A 22,659-nucleotide genomic window follows, 5' to 3' on the forward strand; every position below is an offset into this window, starting at 1 on the left:
TTTCATTCTGCAACTACTTAGTCTACCATTCTAGCTTTGGGTTTCTGCTGCTCCTCATTTAAAAAAGGCCAAGAGGAAAAACTTCCAGCAGAGTCACTCAAGACAGAATGATCACAGCTGAGGCACTAGATTAAGATGCAACAACCTGCTTCAAGGATGATCGGCCACATCAGAGGAAGAGAACAGACAGTTCCAATGGTGCTGGGGTTGGAGAAATCCTTGAAGGTGCTACTGGGCAGCAAAATAATAGAGGATGGCACTAGTGGCAGGTCTTTAGTAGACAACAGAAGTGCCACTTCAGCTAACCCTGGTTAGTATTGTGCAGAAGAAGGAAATGATAAGAACTTCTGACCACCATTACCTGAAAATGATGAGACATTGATTGATAGGGTCACCATGAGTCAGAAGTAACTTGAAGACACTTAACACACACAGACACACAATATGGTATTGCTGCTTGACTAAAAAAATCAACTGGTAGTAGCAGTACTAGTGGTTTTATATCTTTTGGGCTTGATTGGCTTGAAGAGAGCAACATTAGTTTATGGATGTAGGGATTTAGTGTGGAATGCCCTTTGTATGTTTCCAGAGATCCAGGTTCTTGACACTGGAAAAGACAGATCTCTATATAAACTTGAGCTTACTTCTGTTTTGCCCCGAACTGTACGATAGATGCAGACAGATAGGAGAGGAACTAACACAGACATAGGGTGAGCATTCCAGTGTGGATTAGACATTTGAGATCTTCAGAACAACATTCCCCACAGAAGCAAATTTTACAAAATAAGGAAAAGCAATTGCAAGAAACTGGTTCAGTGCGGAGGAAGGGGCCGACATTCTCCTGAAAGCTGCAGCCCTTGCATGCATCAGTACCAACTTGTAGCATCAAAAAACATGAGAATGCTCAGGACTTTTTCTTAGTGAAAAATTGTGAGATGCATTATAGTAACATGTTTCCAACTTGTTTTTCAGAGCTACACAGAACAATATTTTTGCAGAACGTAACTGAAGGTTACCCATGGAAACCCTTCTATACCAGTTCCAAGCAAACTTTGCTGAATACGTTTTGCCAGCTCTGGTTTCTTTTGTGGCATGTTGCTCCTTGAGTGAGCTAGACTTATATTTGCGGATATTAGATTATATGTGCAGAAGGTGAACACAAATGAAGCAGCCTTATACTGAAGCAGCTCATTGGTCCATCAAGGCGAGTATAGTCTTCTCAGGGTGCCAATGATTTTCCAGGATCTCAGGCAGAAGTCTTTCACATCACTTATTGCCGATCTTTTAACTGGAGATCCTGGGGTTTGAACCTGGAGCCTTCTACATGCAAAACAAATGCTCTGCCATTGAGTCCCAGACCTTCCCCAACTAGTACAACTATTCTACGTTTTTAACAAAAAATACGATGATATATGAATAAAAGCATATTTCCTATAAACTGATCTAAGACTTCCTATACCAAATAAGAAAAGGTCACAGCTCCTGTGTAACATAGGCGTCATCCCTATGCCAGCAGTAGCTGTGTGGATGCCCCCATACCACTACAGTTCAAATATGGCTAACTTGAGGCCAGTGTGGCAGCAATTAGGCTCCTGTACTATTGCTCATCATGTATGAATTGGGCCAACCCAAGTTATGCAACGGAATCTTTATGTTACATGGCAGTGCAAAAGGTTTTTCTGGAAACAAAACACTGGACAACAAGTAGGCCCCTTAGCTCTCTCAGACACACTTCTACAAAATACTAATAGTAGAGAGAAAGATCCTGATTATCAGCCATCATCATTTCTTCAGACTGGAAGAAGGTTTCATAAAAACAGTCAAAATAAGCAGTGTCAGCAGCAATTCAGAAATTATGGCATTGCAATCTCTGTTACAGTGATCACACGGCTACCAAATCATGGGACTTCTCCCACCTAGTTCTTCTGCCACAGTACCTTCATCACATTGTGACAATACAGCATACTTAAAAGGGGCACTTTAGTGAAGCAGGTTTTGATTAAGAGTAGCACGAATCATTCCTTCCACTACAGTTTGAACATTTGACAGTACTTAGTATAAAGGAAGTATGAGGGTGGTCAAAAACTGGGGACATCTGGCACAAACAAGAAAGCATATCAAAAGGAGAAATGAAGTACTGAATCTTTAAAGAACACCGCTTTTGGCACTGAGCCTGACTGTCCTGGCCAACTGCCAGCAATATAGAAGCAAGGCTCTCCTCACTGAAACCCTGTTAAAACTGAGGAAAGTTGAATTCGGAAAATGAACCAAGTAAACAAAATTGCATGGGAACACTGAGCAGCTCAAAGCTTAAAAATTCTCTAATGCAGGGGTCTGCAAACTGCGGCTCTGGAGAGTCGCAGGTTGCATACTCCTGCTCTAGTGAAGCAAAATGTCTGGGGGTAACACCTCCACCCCCCACACTTACCCTAGGAGACTGCAAGCCCCACCAGATGGTGTAACCCCCATCTCCTATTAGCTAGCATTGGAAACAATGGGAGATGGGGGCATCCCTTTTGGGAGTCCATAACTTTGGACCCCCTGAACCAAACTTCACTTAACTTGGGTGGTATCATCAGGAGGGTCTCCTGAAAAATCCCTGAAATTTTGGTGCTGCTAGCCTAAAAGCTGCGCCCCCTGCAGGCCAAAACCTGAAAAAACACTGAAAAATACAAAAAACACACAAATGAACCTGCAATTTTTGTGGCCCCCACTGTGTGTGTGTGGGGGGGTGCCCGGGGACATAGGGTACCCCATGTCTCCTAGGTAAATATGCCACTGCTTGTTATTGATATGGACTCTAAGTCTATGGGCTCTACAGTTTGCCTTCATTGCCATGCCTGGCTTCATTCATCAACCTTGTCGCAAGATACGAAGTTCTCATGTGTAGGGCCCCTTGGACATAGAACTTCATCCCAAGGAGCTCTAACTTTCCATCCTCCTTATACAGTGGGGAGGTATGTGATACTGACCTCTAGGGGCAGGGTATAGCTCTGGTCACCACAGAATTTGGAGCGAAGAGCTTCAACAGAAATTCACACCCCTGTTCCTGGATCTTATACATATTTTCCACTTTCTCTGTAGAGTCCCATGTAGATGAGGGCTACGACCAGAGGTAAGATTCAGGGGGTTCCGAAGGTTCTGTAGAACCTGTTGTTAAAAATTTTTTTACTTTTTTAATACTGACAATATGTTTTATTAAGTATTAATATTTTTAATACTTAAAATAAAAAAGTGATATTAAAATATTTTTAATACTTTTTAACAGTCATTATTTGAATCCCACCACCATCTGTTAAAATATTTGAATCCCACCACTGGCTACAACCAATTAGAATTTGCAGTGTCCAGAAATGCCTTGGACTTTGGCAGTGAGGGGGTTCTTGTTCAAAGAATAAAGAAGCCTCACAATAAGCTCCAAAGCAGGCACTGCAGTCAAATTGAGTGCATTTGCCAAGTGAATTATCTGTTCAGAGTACATAGTGAGGTCACCTGATAGCGAAACCTCTGTCACCTGACTAAATTCATCCAGGTCTGATGCTATATCTAAGACTTTATCCAAGTATCTTTTAAGGTTGTCCCAGATATGGTCTGGTCACACACTGTCTGGAGAAGCACAACTAATGTGCTGTCAAGAAGAGTACTGGTGAAGAGGAAAGTCTTGGTGTTGAGGAGAATCTCAGCAATGAGGGCAGTCGTGTCGTCTAGGAGAGTCATGGCGTTGAGGGAGTCGTGGAATCAGAGGGAATCACTCCATCACAACAATCTCTGCCAACGAGGGCTGACCGAATTCCAGTGTTGAGGGAGAAAAACTCACAAACTGCCCCTTGATGAGAAAGGGGACTGGCTCCTACTCTGACAACAATAGTACTGAGACAGATGGTATGAACTGGGATAAGACCATGCATCCCAATGCCGATCATCTCTTGACTCTAATCTATAGTGAGAAGACTCTCTGGATTGGAGATGGCATGGGGAAGATTCCCATCTTGGAGGCACTGATGCCGACAGCACTACTTCCCCAACTTCTGTCACCAAGGGAGAATTGTGAGCTCTCGCAGCATCATCAATCTGAGCAGGATGCTGATCCTCCAAGTAGGCAAGTAATTGACTTCAAGAAGACAAGAAGCAAAGGTTGTGTGCGTGTTGGCTGTGAGTTTCTACAGAGTGCAAAATCCTTCGACCGATGGAGGAGTTGTGGCTTTGACATGACCATCGGCATTGCCAACAGCAGGAATGGGATCCATATCAATTATCTCCCCACACTGAATGCTTTTGGTGCCATGATGACAGACATTAGCTGGGGACTCATGGAGTCGGGTCAAAGGATCACTATGATGTGACCCTCCAGTCAAAGACTCTCAGCGTCAGGAGATCCTGAGCTACAAAAGGACTTACCCAACAAGGAATTTAGATGCCTCAGAGGTGAAGGAAAGCTGATTGAAGGATGAAGACTCTAATTTGAAGAGCTGCAGTTGTGAACAGGCAATCTTCTAGAGCCATCCATGCTCTCTCTAACTGGAGGGGGTGACTGATGCTGACCCCATCCAGTGGCCCATGTGTAGAGGAAGAGACAACTTCTCTCCTCTCTGCGTGGGTCAGGACTTTGAGAATACTCACAACTCGGAGACAGAAAATCTTTAAAAATATCTTTTGAAGGTTTTATTGACTATAAAGTCCTTTAATAAACCAAAAATACTGGCAGGCAATTAGTCCTTGGGATGAAGTTCTATGTCCATGGGGCCCTAGGCATGAAAACTTCGTATCTTGCGACAAGGTCAATGAGTGAAGCCAGGCATGGCAATGAAGGCACACTGTAGAGGCCATAGACTCAGAGGCAGTGTACTCAACTTTCAAACCACCCTTATTGTCAGGAAGTTCTTCCTAATGTTTAGGTGGAATCTTTTCTTTTCTCCTGTCCTAGCCTCTGTTCTCCAGAGTCAAGGACAAGGAAGACAAGACTCCTTGTTCTACTCTTTAGGGCAGCACAAAACAAGCTTGCTCCATCTTCAACATGACATCCCTTGAAATATTTAAACATGGCTATCATGTCACTCCTTAACTTTCTCTTCTCCAGACTAATACCCATCTCCCTAAGTCTCTCCTTGTATGGCATGGATTCCAGACCTTTTGCCATTTTGGTCACCCTCCACTGGACCATTTCCAGCTTGTCAATATCCTTTTTGAATTATAGCATCCAGAACGGGACACAATATTCCTGGTGAGGTATGACCAATACAGAATAGAGTGGTACCATTACATACATCAGTCTAGACACAATATTCCTATTGATGCAGCCCAGAATTGCCTTGGCGTTCTTGGCTGCTGCATCACACTGCTGATTCATGTTCAGTTTGTTGTCTACTAAGACTCCCAGATCCATGTCACATGTACTATTGTCAAGCCAGGTGTCACCCATTTTATATCAGTGCATTTCATTTTCTCTGCCTAAGTGCAGTATCTTGCATCTATCTCTATTGACCTTTATTTAGTTAGTTTTGGCCCTGCCTTCTAACCTGTCCAGGTCATTTTCAATTCTGACCTTATCCTCTGGGTTATCAGCTACCCCTCCTAATTTGGTATCAATGTCAAATTTGACTAGTATTCTCTCTATTCCATCATTCAAGTCACTGATAAAAATATTGAATAGCACTGGGCCCAGGACAGAAGCATGTGGCCTCCCACTAGACACTTCTCTCCAGGATGAAGATGAGCCATTGGTGACCACCCTTTGGTTCTGTCAGTCAACCCATTACAAAGCCATCTAACAACAGCCTTGCTAGCCCACGTTTTACTAGCTTGCTTGCAAGAACATCTTGGGGGACCTAGTCAAAGGCCCTACTAAAAGCAATGTATTCTATGTCCATAGAATTCCCAGGTTTGTCACTTTATAAAAAAAAGAGATACGTCTGGCATGACTTGTTTTTGAGAAACCCATGTTGAATTCCAGTGATCACAGAATTCCTTCAGAGTGCTCACAGCTTGTCTATTTAATGATCTGCCCTGGAAGATGGTATCCCATCCAATAATGAGCTCAGCAATCTGAAGATCTGAGCTTCTCTACCTGGAGACTAGAATATGAATTAGTGCTTCCACAAGTCTTATGCAAATAATATAAAGGCACAGGAATAAAACATAACCCAGTGGTTTGAAATCCATTACCCTTTTCGTTGCTATGCCCTCCACTGACTGTATAGGTTGCAGACAGATAGCATATTAAGTAAGCAATCAACAGTGCCGACCTGAATTGGAAGAAAAGGAAAGTAGCCCAGCAGGATGTGCAAAGACCTCCAACTCAGTTGCATAAATAAAGTATCTTGGGACTCTGATTTTAAGTTTCTGTATTACCCGCCTCCCCCAATCTGTTTTGCTTATGGTCCTGTTGAAAGCAAAAGAGATTCCCTTTCTACTTGGCTCTCATCTTCTAGGAAACACGTATGAGGACTTTGGCACTTTGTCATAAAGATTTCCAGACTAAACTCCTTGAGATGACTGTCTCATATGTCTGCAATGTTGCTGACCATGTCAAACTAGGTGAGACAAGAGATGAGTGGCATGACCAGGGGCATCAAGCCAAAGTTTTAAGAAACAGGACCGCCTACACACTGTTGACTGAACACACATATCCATGCTTCTGTACTGCACAATTAACAAAAGGAATAAAATGTCTAAGCCAGCACAAATCAGACTATAAAGCATTAAGTTGTCTCTTGCTGCTAGACATTAGTTAATCAGAGTTCATGCAATGCAGGAGCTAGAGAAAACCAATAGTCAGATGAATACACATATAGCAATAATGACTGTGATTCAAAGGTCCCCACAGGAAAGGATTTCTTAGCAACTGACCATCTAGGACAAGACTTGATTGCCACCTACTGGACATTAAGGTGAATAATTATCCTATATTAATAATGAAGCATATTGTAATATTCCATAGCTTCCCCCCGCAGCAGTATAAATCGAGAATCATATTGTAATCATTTCTGTATAACCAACAACTTCCTGATTCAATCAAAAGCAGTAGAAAAAGACAGATTGTACTATTCTGTATACATAAAATCTTATAATTCAGATTCTTCTTGTCTTTATCTATACAGGCTGACTGCATTCTTGGGTAAGTCATTAAACTAAGTTGTTTAATGTATTCAGGAGTCTGTGTTATAACTCACTGTATTGCCTTTAACTGGCAGATAAATCAAGGAAACTTTAAGTTGATTCATTAAATTGAATTAAGGCCACATGTTTATTTTAAGGATATTTGGCTCTGGTAAATTACAATAAGGAAAAAAGAAAACTTTAACCTTGCTATTCTTTTATAGTTTCGTTGTTTGAATGAAGTCAGTCTCTTCAGACATGCTACATGGAAAGCAGGATACAAACAATTTTTTAAAAAGCCCAATATGCATCCAAAAACATATTGTATTGTAATATTCACAACACCACAGGCTTTCTGAGGAAAATTTAATCCATTGGCAATCTTCCAGAAATAACAATTTTGACCACTATGGATGCAGAGACTCTGTATGCCAATGACCCCGACAAAGATGGTTTATGAGCCATCAGAAACACTATCTCTGACAATACCAAAGTTAACCTTGCCACCAAGCTTGGCCGTTTTGTTCTTCCCCACAATGACATATTTAGTAATGATTTATTCCAAGATTTATTGATGACATTTTAACCTCCTGTATACATAGAAAAGAACCCCTTGGATTCAGGACTGAACTAGTACATCAGATTGTTATCCCACCACAGATGCTATTTTTCTGCATTTCCCACCTGTATTGACATCTTTTTGCTCTAATCAAGAAGCTTATGTTTTGCCTTGTACCTCTCCATCCTATCTCCAACTGGGCCTTCTTTGTAACATCCCTCACATCTTCTGATCTTGATAGAAGGGATGATGGACCTTCATTCTCATTAGTTTCTGATGAAGTAACCTTTGACTCCTGAAAGCTTATATCCAATTTTTGTGTGTTTGTTTTTAAGGTGCAACTGGACTCAGATTTAATTTCTGACTGTCAGACTTCAGTTAAATGTACAGCAGCAAGGCCAATAAAAAAGTGGTGTAACCCTATTTGGCCCCAAATCTGCAGCATAAAACTAAGATTTTTTAAAAATAAAATGTCCTCCCTTTTCTTAAGAAATTACACAAAAGTGCAAAAATATAATTTTAGAATACAGAAAAAACACAAAGCCACTGGCATTTAGAAGTAGGTAGGAAATATTCATTTCTATGGAAATAACATAAGACGATCCTTACAGAAATTTTATTCATTAAATGGTATAGATAACTTTGCTGTTATATTCTTGTTGCTGGAAGTCACCTTAAACAGTAAGGCAATGTATACTTTTAAAAATCAATATAATAATTAAATATTTCTAAGGCATAGAGGGTCCCTCAGAATCCTCGTTCGAATGGGACTCATCTTTGGATAAAGAGGCTGGGAAGTTTGCCTGATCAGAAACCACCAGTGTTTCAGCAGGCCTGGAAAAAGTCACTTTAGAACAAGAAGAGTTTGCAGAAGCATTGTTGTAATGGTACGGTTCCCTGGATGAAAGCCTACAAGAATATTAGTGGCAATTTCATGGTCAAGCTCTGATCTATAGCCTCTGGACCTTTAGGGAGAAGGAAAGTAAATCTCCACAACATCTTTGTCTGAACTGTCTGTCATATCCAATGGAAAGAGAAGGCATGGGATGTCTAGCTGAGTGGCCTGCCAACCAACAATGATGTGGCAATGACCAACATCAATGATCACCTCAGTGTGGGCTGTTAGAATGTCGATAGGGAGACAACCTGCACAGATGTGGAGTAGATTGCCCTGATGAGAATGATCGGTGTCCATGGGAACACTCCTCTGAGGAAAGGGAGTACCTGTCTGATAAACCTCGGCAGCAAATAGGTGAGTGGTGGTGAGCAGGGGAATGACAGACCTCTTACAGCCGTCTGTCTTGGGGAGACCTGCTCCCATGTGGGGATCCACTCCTTTGAGATGTGTTCATTCAAGGCAATTCACTGTTTTGAGAATAGCTGAAAGAGCAGTAGCCGGTGAAGTCCTCAGTGGAGGTACAATCATCATCCCCAATTGAGATGCGTCCGCCAAGACATAGCAAAGGAGCCAGCAGCAACAGTTTGATGAATGACCTCCTGTCTGAGAATGATTGGTCTGGTCAGTGTCGGGGTGAGATGGACTTAGAGAGAGATCACCAGAGAGAGGATCTTGACATCGATCACTGTGGAGAAGAGTGTTTTGGCTTCCTCGGTGGGAAAGTCTGTGGCTTTCCTGCCTTCTTAGAATCTTTACACTTCAGCTTTTTCTTAATATTTTTTGAAGGAGGTTTGGAGCCTGTGGCTCCGCTGAAATAGCGAGAGATGCCTTCACAGGAACAGGGATTGAGACAATTGAGCGTGTTTGTGTGCCCTTAGCTTTGTCTTGGTCAGCCTGAGGAGCCTCCATAGATTTTTCCACAGGGAGGTCTGCAAGTGGGAAAGGCATTCCTGCCTCGCCATGGCATGAGAAGGGAACAGGCATGACACATTGAGAGGATATGTGCTTCCTCCAAGTGGAATAAACACTCTGCACGTTTATCATTCTTCATCATTTTCATGTAGCAATTGATACACTTTTTGAAAAGCGCCATGTCCTTCTCCGTGTTGGCAAAAAAAAAAAAAAAGACAGGTGGAAGAAAAATTGAAAATCTGAAGAGAAATTATCTCTAACAAAAAAAGGAAGACGTCCTCTAACTATGATGGCAGAAAGAGAACTGAGGGAAGGAGTACCTTGACCCTTCTTGGGACTGTTTAGGTGGGAATATGCTCCACTTCCATTTCCAAGGGACAGGGGAGCGCTTCTGGAACCTTGCAAGAACCTGATCTCCGCAGCCGGCCTGCACCTGCGCAGTCCCAATGTGGGGCTGCACAGAGACCATGAAGATAAACGGGTAAACATCTCAAAAACTATCTTTAAAAAATACAGCTTAAGGTCAGTCTATGTATTGTGGGTATTATGGTTATTTTTGGTCTAAGCAGGAGGACTGAAAAGTACGATCCTTTGAAAGCAGTGGTTAGACTTTCACAGAGTGTATACATTGGGAGTCAGAGTGGTGTAGTAGTCAGAATGTTATACTAGGATGTGGAAGACCCATGTTCAAATTCCCACTCTGCCACTGAAGCTTGCTGGGCGAACTTAAACCAATCACATACTTTCAGCCTAATTTATCTCACAGGGCTGTTATGAGGATAAAATGGAGAGGAGGAGAACAACATAAGCTACTTTAGATCCCTTCTAGAGAAAGAAGTGGAGTATGAATAAAACAAATCAATCAATTATAAAATTCAATCCCAGTCAAAAAAATTTCAAGCATCACAGGAAGTCACCAGTTGCATTCTGCATTCTGCATTCAGATGTCCCTGGAATGCCACAATCCCTTCTCACTGAGCTGTGGAAGAATGAAAGGGGCCAGAAAAAGGCTCCACGGAATAATTTCATCCCACTTCATAAAGATGACCACTCTTGGAAGTTTCACTCTACTAAACCTCTGCTCATAACTTAGAAACATCTGGCATCAGGCCTACCATATGAGTTTTAAAGCAAGTAGTTAGATTTTCTATGTAGTTAAAAATCATTGGGGGAGGGAGCATTTTATAATCTGATTCTGTTCTGTCTCTGCCTTCACAAGTCTGTAGTTTATTATAAATATCATCACAACTGCCAAGCCTCTGAAAATATACCAAGTTTGCTGCTAATTGTGTTACACACAGCTGTGAAAGAGGGGTGCATTATTAAAGCAGTTTTTAAGAGTCACCTGAATACAAGTTTGAACTCAAACATCAATGGAAAAATTTAGCTGAAGCCATCAAATTTTGGACTGACTCAAGTTACAACCATGAAAATTTTGCTGAGCATGGTTTCTTGTGAAACACTAATGTCTTTTGGAAGATGTGGATGGGGCTGCTTGTAATTCAGCTCAAATTTGAAGAAAATGGCAAGCTTTTGGTAAGTCAGAACAGAAACTCAGACTTGTGAAAATATTTTAAACCACTGCTTGTACACGTTGGCTAGTTATTTAATAGATTGATGCACATATAAACCAGAGTAACTGCTGGCAGCAATCCCCTCATTTCAATTTAGAATATATCCATTTACTGCTTTCTGAATTCCTGTGGCGGCCACAAGCATCTCCTTGGTGTCCCTAGGACAGAACCACACTGATAGGAAGCAAACAGACCACTTAACCTGTTCCATTTGTACAAATAAGCAAGATCTTCTCTTCAGCAAGACTGAGGAATTTTTCCCCATCTACGGACACACATTTTTTGTGAGTAGAATTGGTGGAACTAACGTGTGAATATCCATCTTTAGCATGTAGGATAACCTAGCTCTATGCACAATATGGCCAATCCACATCATACCATTTCAAATACTAAAATAATCACTGAAGAATCAAGGTGAAGGGCACTGTCAGTATGTGCTGCTTGTTCAACCCTTGCATGTCCGATTCATTACTGCTGCATCTTCTCCATGCATTGGAGAAGACAACAGCAGAGAAATACCACGATTTTCATGGTGTATCTCTGTTCTCCCTGATGGGAGACGGCAGGGTTTTATGTTTTTTTTCCAGCTTCCCACACCATGGGAAACCCTTTGGAGGGGCGGTGCCAGAGATGCACTGTTCCACCTGCCTGTTAGCTCTGGATTGGGCTGTAAAGCATTTTTGCTTCCTGATCTGTCCCTGTTCCCCTGATTATGTGCAGATGACACTTCCTCATGACTGAGTAACTGTGAAGATTCACCCCATGTCAGGGTCAAGAAGATGGATCAGAAGCAATGATTTTCCAGCAGATTTGAGTCCTGGTACTTCCCCACCCCACCCAAGAAATGCAGCGCTGGTTACACTTGTCAATGACTGACAATCTCACTTGCCACCACTGCTGATTTTAAAGTGTCTGCGATATCTGAATTCCATTGAGAAATTAATCCTTGTTTAAGAACAAAAATGGATGAGTATGAAAGAACAGTTGGGAGAATAGTAATCCATGAATTGTGTCTCCAGATAAACAAATATTTAAAGTAAATATAAAACAGATCTGCTTACTGCTGCTTTGGAATTAGACAGAATTAGTTAAGTTTGGCTATAGTCTGAAAGAATTTACACCATTACATTCTGAGGCATATTTCTATCCCAACCCTAATTCCAAATGTTATCTTGGCATAAAAAGGTCCCAAATATCTCAAATATTCAGAGAGTGAACATACACTTTTGCATGATGAGTGATGTTTCCCTTTGAGTAGATCCATCTCTGCTTATTGAATTATTCATATCCATTTGGTTACTTTTTAAAGCTATCATATTTATTTTCAGCATAGAATAGCTGAACTTTGTTTAGGACCTAACATATTAGAAAACCAACAAATGTTTATTAAATTCTGAAAAAAATCTAATATTAGTAATAGTAACTTCTTATGTTGACATCTGGGATATTTTTGAGGTTCCACGGGGAGAATATCAGCACAGCTTTGATGTTCATATGTTATGAATGCTTGAACCTTCGTTGCAAGGCACAGAGGCTAAGATTACTTTCAAGCTAACTTACTATATACACTCACAAGGTTTTAGGAGAAATATGCGCAAACATGTGTACTCTCTCTCACATTGTATCTGCATTTTATATGCATTTGTAATTTCATACTCATACCATTTGCAGCTGGTGAAGCAAACATCATGTGAGTGAGTCCAGAGGAACTCAAAAGACAAGGCACTGATGCTCATATGGAATTTATTTAGAGAAAGGGGAAAGGACTTAAACTGAGCAGCTATGTTATTTTAAAATTGGTTTTATGTTTTATATGTACAAGCCAAAGCTAGAATTTCTTAGTTGGCATTTGCTTGCATTCATCATAAAGTATGTTATATGAGGAGCTGCTGCTGCTGCTGCCGATAGCAAAACAGCTGCTACTTGAAAAGTCAGGGACTAGTGCTCTCAATGTTTTTTTCCGCCCTCTGGAAGTAATGTCTGACAAATGAAATTCAGCATTTTAGTAAAATAATTAACATTGTATTCAATTTTTTCTAGCGCTGCCAGATTTAGCAGGAAATATATTCCAGAAAGTATATGCAAATTAGAGCCAAGTCAACCCAAATAGTCTGACTGAAAACATACATAATTTAAAAAAAGATTTGCTGATCATGCATAAATTGCATTTGGCGATTGCATCATTAGCTGTATAAAATGGTTTCTGTTTTCCAAGAAAGTACTGCCTAGCTGAACAGTCTCTCTGGGTCATGGTCTAAATGCAGAGATAAGTATTTGAGATTCATAACATTTCTCCCTTCTCGTTTGGCAAAACAAGAAGCCACATTTGGCACTAACCCTATTTGGAAATTTGTGTCACAGGTCCAAGCTCTTATTGAGTGGGGAATTATTTTTCAAAACAGAAGCCATCAACAGACCCACCATTCTTTGGCACAGCTCTTCTATGAGTGCACTCAGGCATGCTTCATACAAAGTTTTATTTATTGCACTTGGCTAAGATATCTAACAAAATACGTGCATTACATGTTGGATGTGAAGCACAAATGCATGTACTTTTCACCCCTTGTTTCTATGGAATATATATATCTGTATGCCTAATCCATTTCCAGTAACAGCTTCCATACATTTTACAAAGGACAAATTGTACAAAAACAAGTGCATGTGTACTTTACATATATTGCACAGTATCTGGCTTTATGCTTTGGTTATTGTACCCAAGTCTTCACGAAACTGAAATTCCTTAAAATCTTTGGAGAAAATTGGAGGAGGCATTCGAGCTAAGAATGGGAGGGATTTTTTGCTTTGTTTTGTTTTGCTTTGGATTGTTTGCTTTAAACACACATTCAACTTCAGAGTAACTTTATCGCTGCTACCTCAACTGAAATTCCTACTTGGAGAATACGAGAAAATTCTCCCCAAAGGAAAACACTGCTCAGCACTGGAGCAGATGATGCAGTAGGGGAAATCTAGCACAGAATAGATAAAGAGGTAGTACTGGAATACCTGGCTACTCTAAATGAATTAAAGTCTCCAGGGCCTGATGAACTTAAAAGAACTGGCAGAAGTAATTTAAGAAACACTTTGAGAATTCCTGGAAAACAAATTGGCACAGGGCAAATGTTGGTCCCGTCTTCAAAAAGAGGAAAAAAGAGGTCCCAAACAATTACTGCCCAGTAAGCATGACATCAATACTAGAAACAATTCTAGAGAAGATCATTAAACTGATAGTCTATCTACAAGCACTTAGAAGGGAATGCCAAGATCATTAAAAGCCAACATGAGTTTCTCAAAAACAAATCATGCCAGACTTATCTCTTTTTTTGACAGAGTGGCAAGTTTGGTAGATGAAGAGAATACTGTGGATGTAGCATACCTTAATTTCAGAAAGGCCTCTGACAAGGGCCCCCATGATATTCTTGCAAGAAAGCTAGTAAAATGTGGGCTGGAAAATGCTACTTTTAGATAGATTTTTAATTGGTTGGCTGACCAAACCCAAACGGTGCTCACCAATGGCTCATCTTCATCCTGGAGAGAAATAACTAGTGGGGTGCCTCAGGGATCTGTCCTGGGCTCAGTGTTATTCAATATTTTCATAAATGATTTGGATGATGGAATAGAGGGCATGCTAATCAAATTTGTAGATGATACCAAATTCAAAATGATCTTCACAGAATACAGAGCAGGGGCAAAATTTACAAAATGAATTTCAACAGGGAGAAATGTAAGGTACTACACTTGAGCAGAAAAAAAATGAAATGCACATATATAAGATGGGGGACACCTGGCTTGAAAAAGTACATGTGGAAGGGATCTGGGAGTTTTAGTAGACCACAAACTGAACATGAGTCAACAGTATGATGTGGCAGCTAAAAAAGCAAATGCAATTCTGGGCTGCATCAATAGCAGTATAGTCTCTAGATCAAGGGAAATGTACCACTCTTCATCAGATCTCACCAGGAATACTGTGTCCAGTTTTGGGAGCACCACCACCGACACGCTGGAGCATGTTTAGAGGAGGGCGACCAAAATGGTAAAAGGTCTAGAATCCATGCCCTATAACAGTGGTGGCGAACCTTTGGCACTCCAGATGTTATGGACTACAATTCCCATCAGCCCCTGCCAGCATGGCCAATTGGAGTGCCAAAGGTTCGCCACCACGGCCCTATAAAGAGGGAGACCTAGGGAGCTGGGTATGTTTTGTCTGGAGAAGAGAAGGTTAAGGGATGACATGATTGTCATATTTATATATTTGAAGGGGTGTCCCCATTGAAGATGGAGCAGGCTTGTTTTCTGCTGTTCCGGAGACTACAACACAGAGTAATGGATTCAAAGAATGGGAAAAGAAATTCCACCTAAACATTTGGAAGAACTTTCTGATGGTAAGAACTGCTTGACAGTGAAATATGCTGTCCCAAAGGGTGGTAGATTCTCCTTCTTTGGAGTTTTTAAATGGAGGCTGGATGGCCATCTGTCAGGAGTGTTTTGATTGTATGTTCCAGCATGGCAGGGGATTGGACTTGATAACCCTTGTAGTCTCTTCCAACTCTAGGATTCTATTCTAGTCACAGCCATAGGGATTCTATTCATTATTTTCATATTAAACTGTTGATATACATTAGAAACTAGTAATAAACACTGAAATGCTCAAAACACATTAAAAATTTTTGCTTCTTCCAAACTTTCTTAAGGACCAACAAGGATAATGGAATTTTCATAATTATCACCTTTAGATTGTAAGTGGAACACATTCAAATAGCCTGCACTAAACCTTCATGCACTTTTAATATGCATCTAGACACTTCTTCAAATAGCAGCAAGAAAAATGTAGTTAATACAATTCACATGTATTCTGACTGATGAACAGCTATGGGTCCAGTTCAGCTCTTCCCAAATCTGCTTGCCAGAGGAAAGTACTCCTGACCTTCTGTTGAGGATGCCCAAGTCTTGGAACTGCAGACATCTTAGGGAGGTGGTATTAATGATTAATTAATGGGCAGTAGATAAGTCCTCTGCCTTACCTCAGTTCTCTGACATGCACAGAGGTAATGGGAAAAGGATGAGCAGACAGAAGCAGCTCAGCATATAACACGACAGAAGGAGCCCGCACCCTGAGTCCTCTGACAGACACAGGGGGTAAATGATGACGACAAATTCAGGCAAATATTTTTGGGTCCAAATAGCAGGGAAAGGCTTATACCACATTTCAAGAATACAAGCACTAAAGGTCATCCTTCTCTCTGAAGTCTTTGGTTCCTGTACTCTCCCCTAGCCTCCTGGTGGCATAGCCGTAGCAGGTCCAGCTGTTCTCTTGGCTATATACCAGTCGCAAGGAACATGCTCTCCTTGGATGCTGACAGTTAGAGACAGAGGCCCTTTCCCCACTTACCTTAAGCCCCGCGCTACTCTCCACAAGTAGTGCGGGGTCCCACTGCACTTCCCATGTCAGGGGCGGCAACAGCGCAGCCGCCCTGATGCTGCCGCTCTTGCGCCTGCTCAGCGCGCGGCATCCCTGGCGCTGGCGAAAACGGCGCCTTTGGATGAGGACGCCCAGACGTGTGCCAGGGATGCCGCGCGCTCAGAGCAGCGCGCAGCGACGGCGGCAGCAGGAGAAGTGGGGAAAGGCCCAGATAGGTGTTTCTTACTTGGGCCCAGTTACTGACTAATGATATTTGGTGTCTCCTCTCCTGTACCCTGAAAGCAGAAGAGCAGCTGAATGTGGGGAAGGAAAGGCCAAGAATGATTAAAGCCTGTCTCTAAGTCTCACCCAGCCACTGTTGTCAATCTTTTCAATTATGTGTTGATACAGAAGGAAGTTCTGGACTTGCAGCTATTAAGATCTCAGTAAATGATCGGGGGTGTGTGTGTGTGTGTGTGTGTCAATATTTTGGAAATGCCTGAAATGCAAAGCTGGTGTCTGAGGTAACTCAAATAACTATTCACTTTTACTTTATCGCTCTCTGTGTGTGCGTGCATGCGTGCGTGTGTGTGGCCATCACCTATCAATGGAAAATGGAGCATCATAACCATTACAAACATAAGCAGAAATTTAACACATACCCAATCAAACTGGTATGCTTTGCAGACATGCTTACTTAATTCAAAATTTATAATATCATCCTTCTATGGAATTACAAATCTCAAAGATGCAAGAGGAAGAACAGAAAATGAATTTTAGTTTTATATACCGGTAAGTGTTTTCTTTTTGATGAATAGCATGTAATGAGAGAACCAAATAGTAGGGATATGGAAATCTAAGTGTGCCATTTGATGACAAAAGTTCTGAAATGTTAACAGAAATGTTGGGAGATGATGCCACCTCCTGGTTAAATCAAGTTACTAGTGAGTGAAAGGATCAACACATTTCCACATATCCCACAGATCTGGCTCATCAAAGCTTCTTTATTAACTGTCCTTCAGTTTTTGGAGTTTAGTGCCTACTTTCAAGAAAATGAGTAAGCTTATCTTTAAGAAGAGAATATTTGTACCAGAATATTATAACAATATTTCCAACATTTTTGTAGGGCCATTAGTGTGTGTGTGTGTGTGTGGGGGGGGGGCACACAGGATCCCGCATGCCCTAATTTGTGTTTAAGATAGTACAGAAAAGAGGCTTGTGTTTTCCAAGTTCTCAAGAACTATATAAACCTGCTTCATTTAGCTCATTTTATATCAATAAAATATGTATTTTCACTGTAGAGTAGAAAAGGCTTAGGATGCCACCGAAATATGTCTAACACAGATTCCCTGAAGTTCCTGTCCCTTACCCTTCCACAAAGTATTAAGAATGACGTTACTTAGGATTCAGATAGTTCTGTATCAAATGTAGCTCTGTGCTGTCAGGATGCTGCAACTGTACAGGAGGCTTTGAGACAAAAAGGAAAAACATTCTTCTGGGTTTGGTATCAGGGGAGTCAAGATTAAGTTATCAAATACCCGAAATAAGACAATCCCTTTGGTATGCAAAACCAATTTCCAATGCAGTAATGATGTGGGGATCCTAGAACTGCCAAAGGTAAGCAGAACTCTCTCTACCCAGTGTAATCATTTGGGAAAGATCTCTCACTAAAAAGAGCCCTTAGGTGACAAGCGATCTGCCATTTTGAAATCTATAATAACATTTGTCCTTAATGTTTACACACAGTAAACACATTTTACAAGTCTGCAGTTTTAATTGCCACTGTTCCTCCCCATTGCTGTTTCCATGCATTTTACTTTTTTCTCTCTAATGCTGACCCACAGGGTACAGAGATCTATTTTCTTCTGGAAAGTCTAACAGAGTCTGTATTGTTTAGAGAACATCAGGGTAAGCTGGTCTATTTTAGCTTCAATTAGTTTTCTTTTTTTTTCTTCAAAAATAAGATCTGCAGTTTTAGCAGTCAATTGGGAGAGGTCAATTATTATGTTGTCAGCAACTCTCAGGTATCAACTTTGATTTCTTTATCCCCTTCTTGAACCAAAATACTTAAATCTCCCCTCTCATCTTCACAGTTGGTTTCAGAAGCATAATTAGCTAAGGGAGCACATTAGTTCAAGGTTGGAATGGCATAAGATGGAGAGGAATTGTTTGAAATTTAAAAGTCATCAATTTTTGTCTGTTCGCATATTAGTGATGAAAAAAATCTTGTGCCAGGCAAGTCAGCAAAATAAAAGATAAAAATTCTACTGAGAGCTGAGGTTTGCAAAGTTGACGAGAAGGGTGTTGAGAGATCCGGCCTTATCATTAACAGCTTTAGTGTGCAATCCAAACAGTGGGGGAGAGGAAGTGCTATGGTGGTCAGGGACAGCAAGGTGGAGCCCGACCACATCCACAGGGGTTCCGGGCAGTGCAGGCAGAAGGGAAATCCAAATTCTTCCCACTGCCTGAAGAGCCTCATTGAAGAAACAACTTAAACCACTGTTTTTATGATGTAAGTCTGACGGCCTCGCTGGAAGCATTCCTGGTGCAAAAGTCTGGTGGAAGCCAACTAACACCACCCCCGAATATCCCTAGCCGCACCAGTGTCCTCCTGGCTCTCTTTTGGGTCTGGCACTACAGCCCTCAGCAGGGCCCGCCCGCCTTCCAGTTTACCTTTCCTGCTGGTGCACTTGTTACTTAGACTGGTGGGGTGGGCAAATGGGACTAGTGCAGGTCCTGCAATGGTGCCTAAAGCTGCTTGGTCCCTCTCCAGAATTGGGCTGTTAGTTTTTTAAGCTGACCTGCTTTAACTTGTTTTATTAAATTTTAATTTCTTATTGTATTAATGTAGTATACATATTTGTATGATTATCTATTTGTTTAACCTAATTTGTGATGGCCAATGGCTTTGTACAATAAATTTTACTTGATTTGATTTGCTATATTAGGGCGAAGTTTGCCCAAGGTTCTCATTCTATCTCCTTGACAGTGAAAAGTGGCATCAAATCACAACCAACTTATAGCAACCCCATAGGGTTTTCAAGACAAGAGACAAACAGAGGCTGTTTGCCATTGTTTTCTGGATTTTCTTGGTGGTCACCAATCCAAGTGACTCTTGACTTCACTGATGGTCACCAATCTAAGTATTAACCAGGACCAACCTTGCACAGATTCTGAGATCTGACTAGATCAGTCTAGCTCAGAGGGAAAACTGTAAGGACTAAATTTTATGTGGGCACACACAGCTCAGCTTGGAAATTTTGCTGAGGTGGTATGCTGGAATGTAGTGGTGGTGGGGACGTCCTTTTTTCCAGTAGATCCTACTGAAGAACTGATTAAAGCCTGATGCACTAATGAAAGTCCACTCCCAACAAGTAAAACTGTAACATGTAATCACAAAACCAACTGACAACTGATGGTTGCATTACTAGTTTTGTCTCTCCCTAGATATATACTAGTTTTGTCTCTCCCTAGATATATTGCATTGTTATGCTTTCTGTTTTGTTCATTTTGTTGTCACAACATGATGATGGCATCAGCCCAGGGCCAGATTCCTTTGGGGGAAAATCGGGCTGTAGGCACCTTTCCCCTCAAGCTGGGGATCCTTTTAAGGAGTTTTGATGTGATGATTTGCCAGGGAGAAACTCAATTTGGGGATTGTCAGGGCTCCCTCACCCCAAGTGGCAAAGGAAACCTGGAATCCTACATACTGCCATCCCATGATTCCTTCCAAGCAGGCGGGATGGACGTCATCCAACAGGCATGTTGGATGAAGTCTGGATCCATTGCCCCACACTGCTCAAAGAATCTGTCAGCTGTAACCAATAAAGTTGTGGCCATTTTACTCCAGCAATGTGCCATCTATCTTTCTTGCATGCTGTGAAGGGGCGGGGGGTGGAGGTCAGTGAGAAGGGTGGGGCTTCACTATCCTTCAGCCCCCCCCCCCCCAAGATCCTGGGCCCACAAGCTCTACTGTGATCTGTGTTAAAATCCTGGCTTGGGGACCTTCGTATATTTATTCTCTCTCAAACCTCCTCGCAGGGATGTTGTGAGGATAAAACAGAGAAGGAGAGAGACATGCAACTTTGAGCTACTTGGGAAAGGGCAGGATAAAATATACTGATAAATTGCCTAAGATTGACTAATTTCTTCCTTTCAAAGGCATTTTGTTTAAATAATATTATATCTGTAAAGGTTTCCTAAAACACTGCAAAACTAAACTTCAAGTTATTTATGCACCATTTGTAATAGTATCATTCAAATATATACATATGATAACTATTACTGTATAAATACCATAAAAGCTGTGCAGTCTATGTACTTGATAAATGTTGCATTAAAACAATCCACTTTAATATATCTTGTATTATTAATAATAAATACCAACTACTGCAGCAACTTTCCATTTGCAGTGTGCTGTATTTTAATTACCAAACCCAGGAGATAAGAAAATGTTGCAATTTGCAACTTAACCAATTTGCATGTAGTTTCTTTTTTTAAAATTGAACATTTATGATTTGGTTATTGCTTGTATACCCAGTTACATGTGGTATCTTATAAGCAAAAAACTCACTTCCAAAGAAATAGAAACCCCAAACCTAACAGTGATAATAGCAGATGTCTGAAGAAAAAAAAAATTACCTGGGTTTTTGTAGATGCTAAGCACATCCTTGAAATAATGAGGTAAGAATCTTTCTAGTAAAAGCAGCACGTCCTCCAATTCTTCCAGAATCCCCACGAGTAGAAAGTTTTCATTCACATTCACTTTTGCTCTTTCGAGGGCCCACTCACCAGGCTCCCTTAAAGAATGTTAAATAAAGTCTTCTTTAAATTGAACTTTTCCAAGCCACATTTAAATAGTTTTGAACACCTTGTTAAAAATAACTGATTCTTCTTAACTCTGATCAAGAAATTGTGATCCTGACAACACACAAAGATGCCCAGGCCAAACAACTTATATATTCAGTAAAGAAACAAAGCATTTGAAAGATCAATGCAACAAACAGCAGCCTATTGGTTGGGAACTAGCAACAACTGTATTTTCTGTTGTTATCAAGTCACAATTCAATATTAATTACTGGGCATTACAGGCTAAAAAGCCAATGAAGATTTACTGGGAAACAACAAGAGGAAGCTTGATGGGCTTAGGGAACTGACCACAGTGGCTGCATGCCAACAAAACTCAGGTGCAAGGCTTGGCACTCTTGTTGCAGGCAGATCATGGGGTGTGCCACTGTTAGTTCACTCCCTAATGTTTTTAAACCTGAAAATACCCTTTGTTCTGTGCCAACAAAAAATGCAGTGTACCCCGCAGGCAACCAATGATCAGAAAAAACAGGTGCTCTCCCACTTCAGACATGCCCACAAAGATCCAAGCAGCTCAGGATGCTGAATAAGGCACAACCAAACATCTCCCTTTCCTATGGCAGCCAAGCCCTCTCCTCAACTTACTATCATGCCCCCCAGCCCTTCTAGAACCCCAGGAGATATGCCCCACAACTCACAAGGTAAGATAGGCAGCACAAGATGCTATCTGACAGCTCCCCATTGTGTGGACTTAGAATGAGCCATGAGGCAACTTGGTGGTGGGAAAAGCACAGAGAGGGCACTTAGTCCTCCTGGGTGACCAATTTGCACCAACACCCAACAAGGAGAATAAAGTCCACAATCTTTTGGTGATCTCTCTCTGTTCTGAATCCAAACAGGACCCTCCTCAGCCAGTCACCAGTGAGCAGAGGGAACCTGTGACTGTGCAGATTTCCCATGACTTCTCCCCCTTCCCCTTCCATGGTGTGGATGTCTGCTGCTCCAGGTGGATAGGTAGCTGGCGTGGTGTGTTTATGTGTGGAAGAATGTCATGCCAAAACTTGAAGGTGCTTCAGGTGGCACTTGACCAATTAAGGGATGGTTTGCCACTGACAGCAAGTCAGCATCCCTGGCCACATCCCTTTCTGCCTCTCGTTTCTGACAGGCAATGTGGCTCAACCCATGTGCTGGGCAGTTCTAATTGGTTCTGGCTGCCCTGTCTATCATGGCCTCAGTGCCTTGTCACAACACCTCCAAGGAATGCTGTGGCACAGTTGCTGGGGATGTTGATGCTGTTGCAGCCACTGAAAGCCAGCTACTGACACTTTTTTTGCTGCCATCCACTGTGCAACCAAGCCCATTAGGGAGAAGACTAATGGTGCAATAGTTACTCCAAGAACAGCCAACATTGTGCAAGCAC

At 41.4% G+C, this 22,659-nt stretch overlaps 1 protein-coding gene across 1 annotated transcript in view; it reads right to left on the minus strand.

The window, feature by feature from the left end:
• Positions 1-22,659, minus strand: part of UST (uronyl 2-sulfotransferase) — a 146,180-nt gene that overhangs the window by 6,405 nt on the left and 117,116 nt on the right. The window contains exon 7 of the mRNA XM_048489046.1: positions 21,075-21,232. Within this exon, the coding sequence (XP_048345003.1) occupies positions 21,075-21,232 (158 nt within the window). The remainder of the gene's footprint in view (positions 1-21,074; positions 21,233-22,659) is intronic.

Source organism: Sphaerodactylus townsendi, linkage group LG01 (genome assembly GCF_021028975.2).
Source record: "Sphaerodactylus townsendi isolate TG3544 linkage group LG01, MPM_Stown_v2.3, whole genome shotgun sequence".
Taxonomy (NCBI): Eukaryota; Metazoa; Chordata; class Lepidosauria; order Squamata; family Sphaerodactylidae; genus Sphaerodactylus; species Sphaerodactylus townsendi.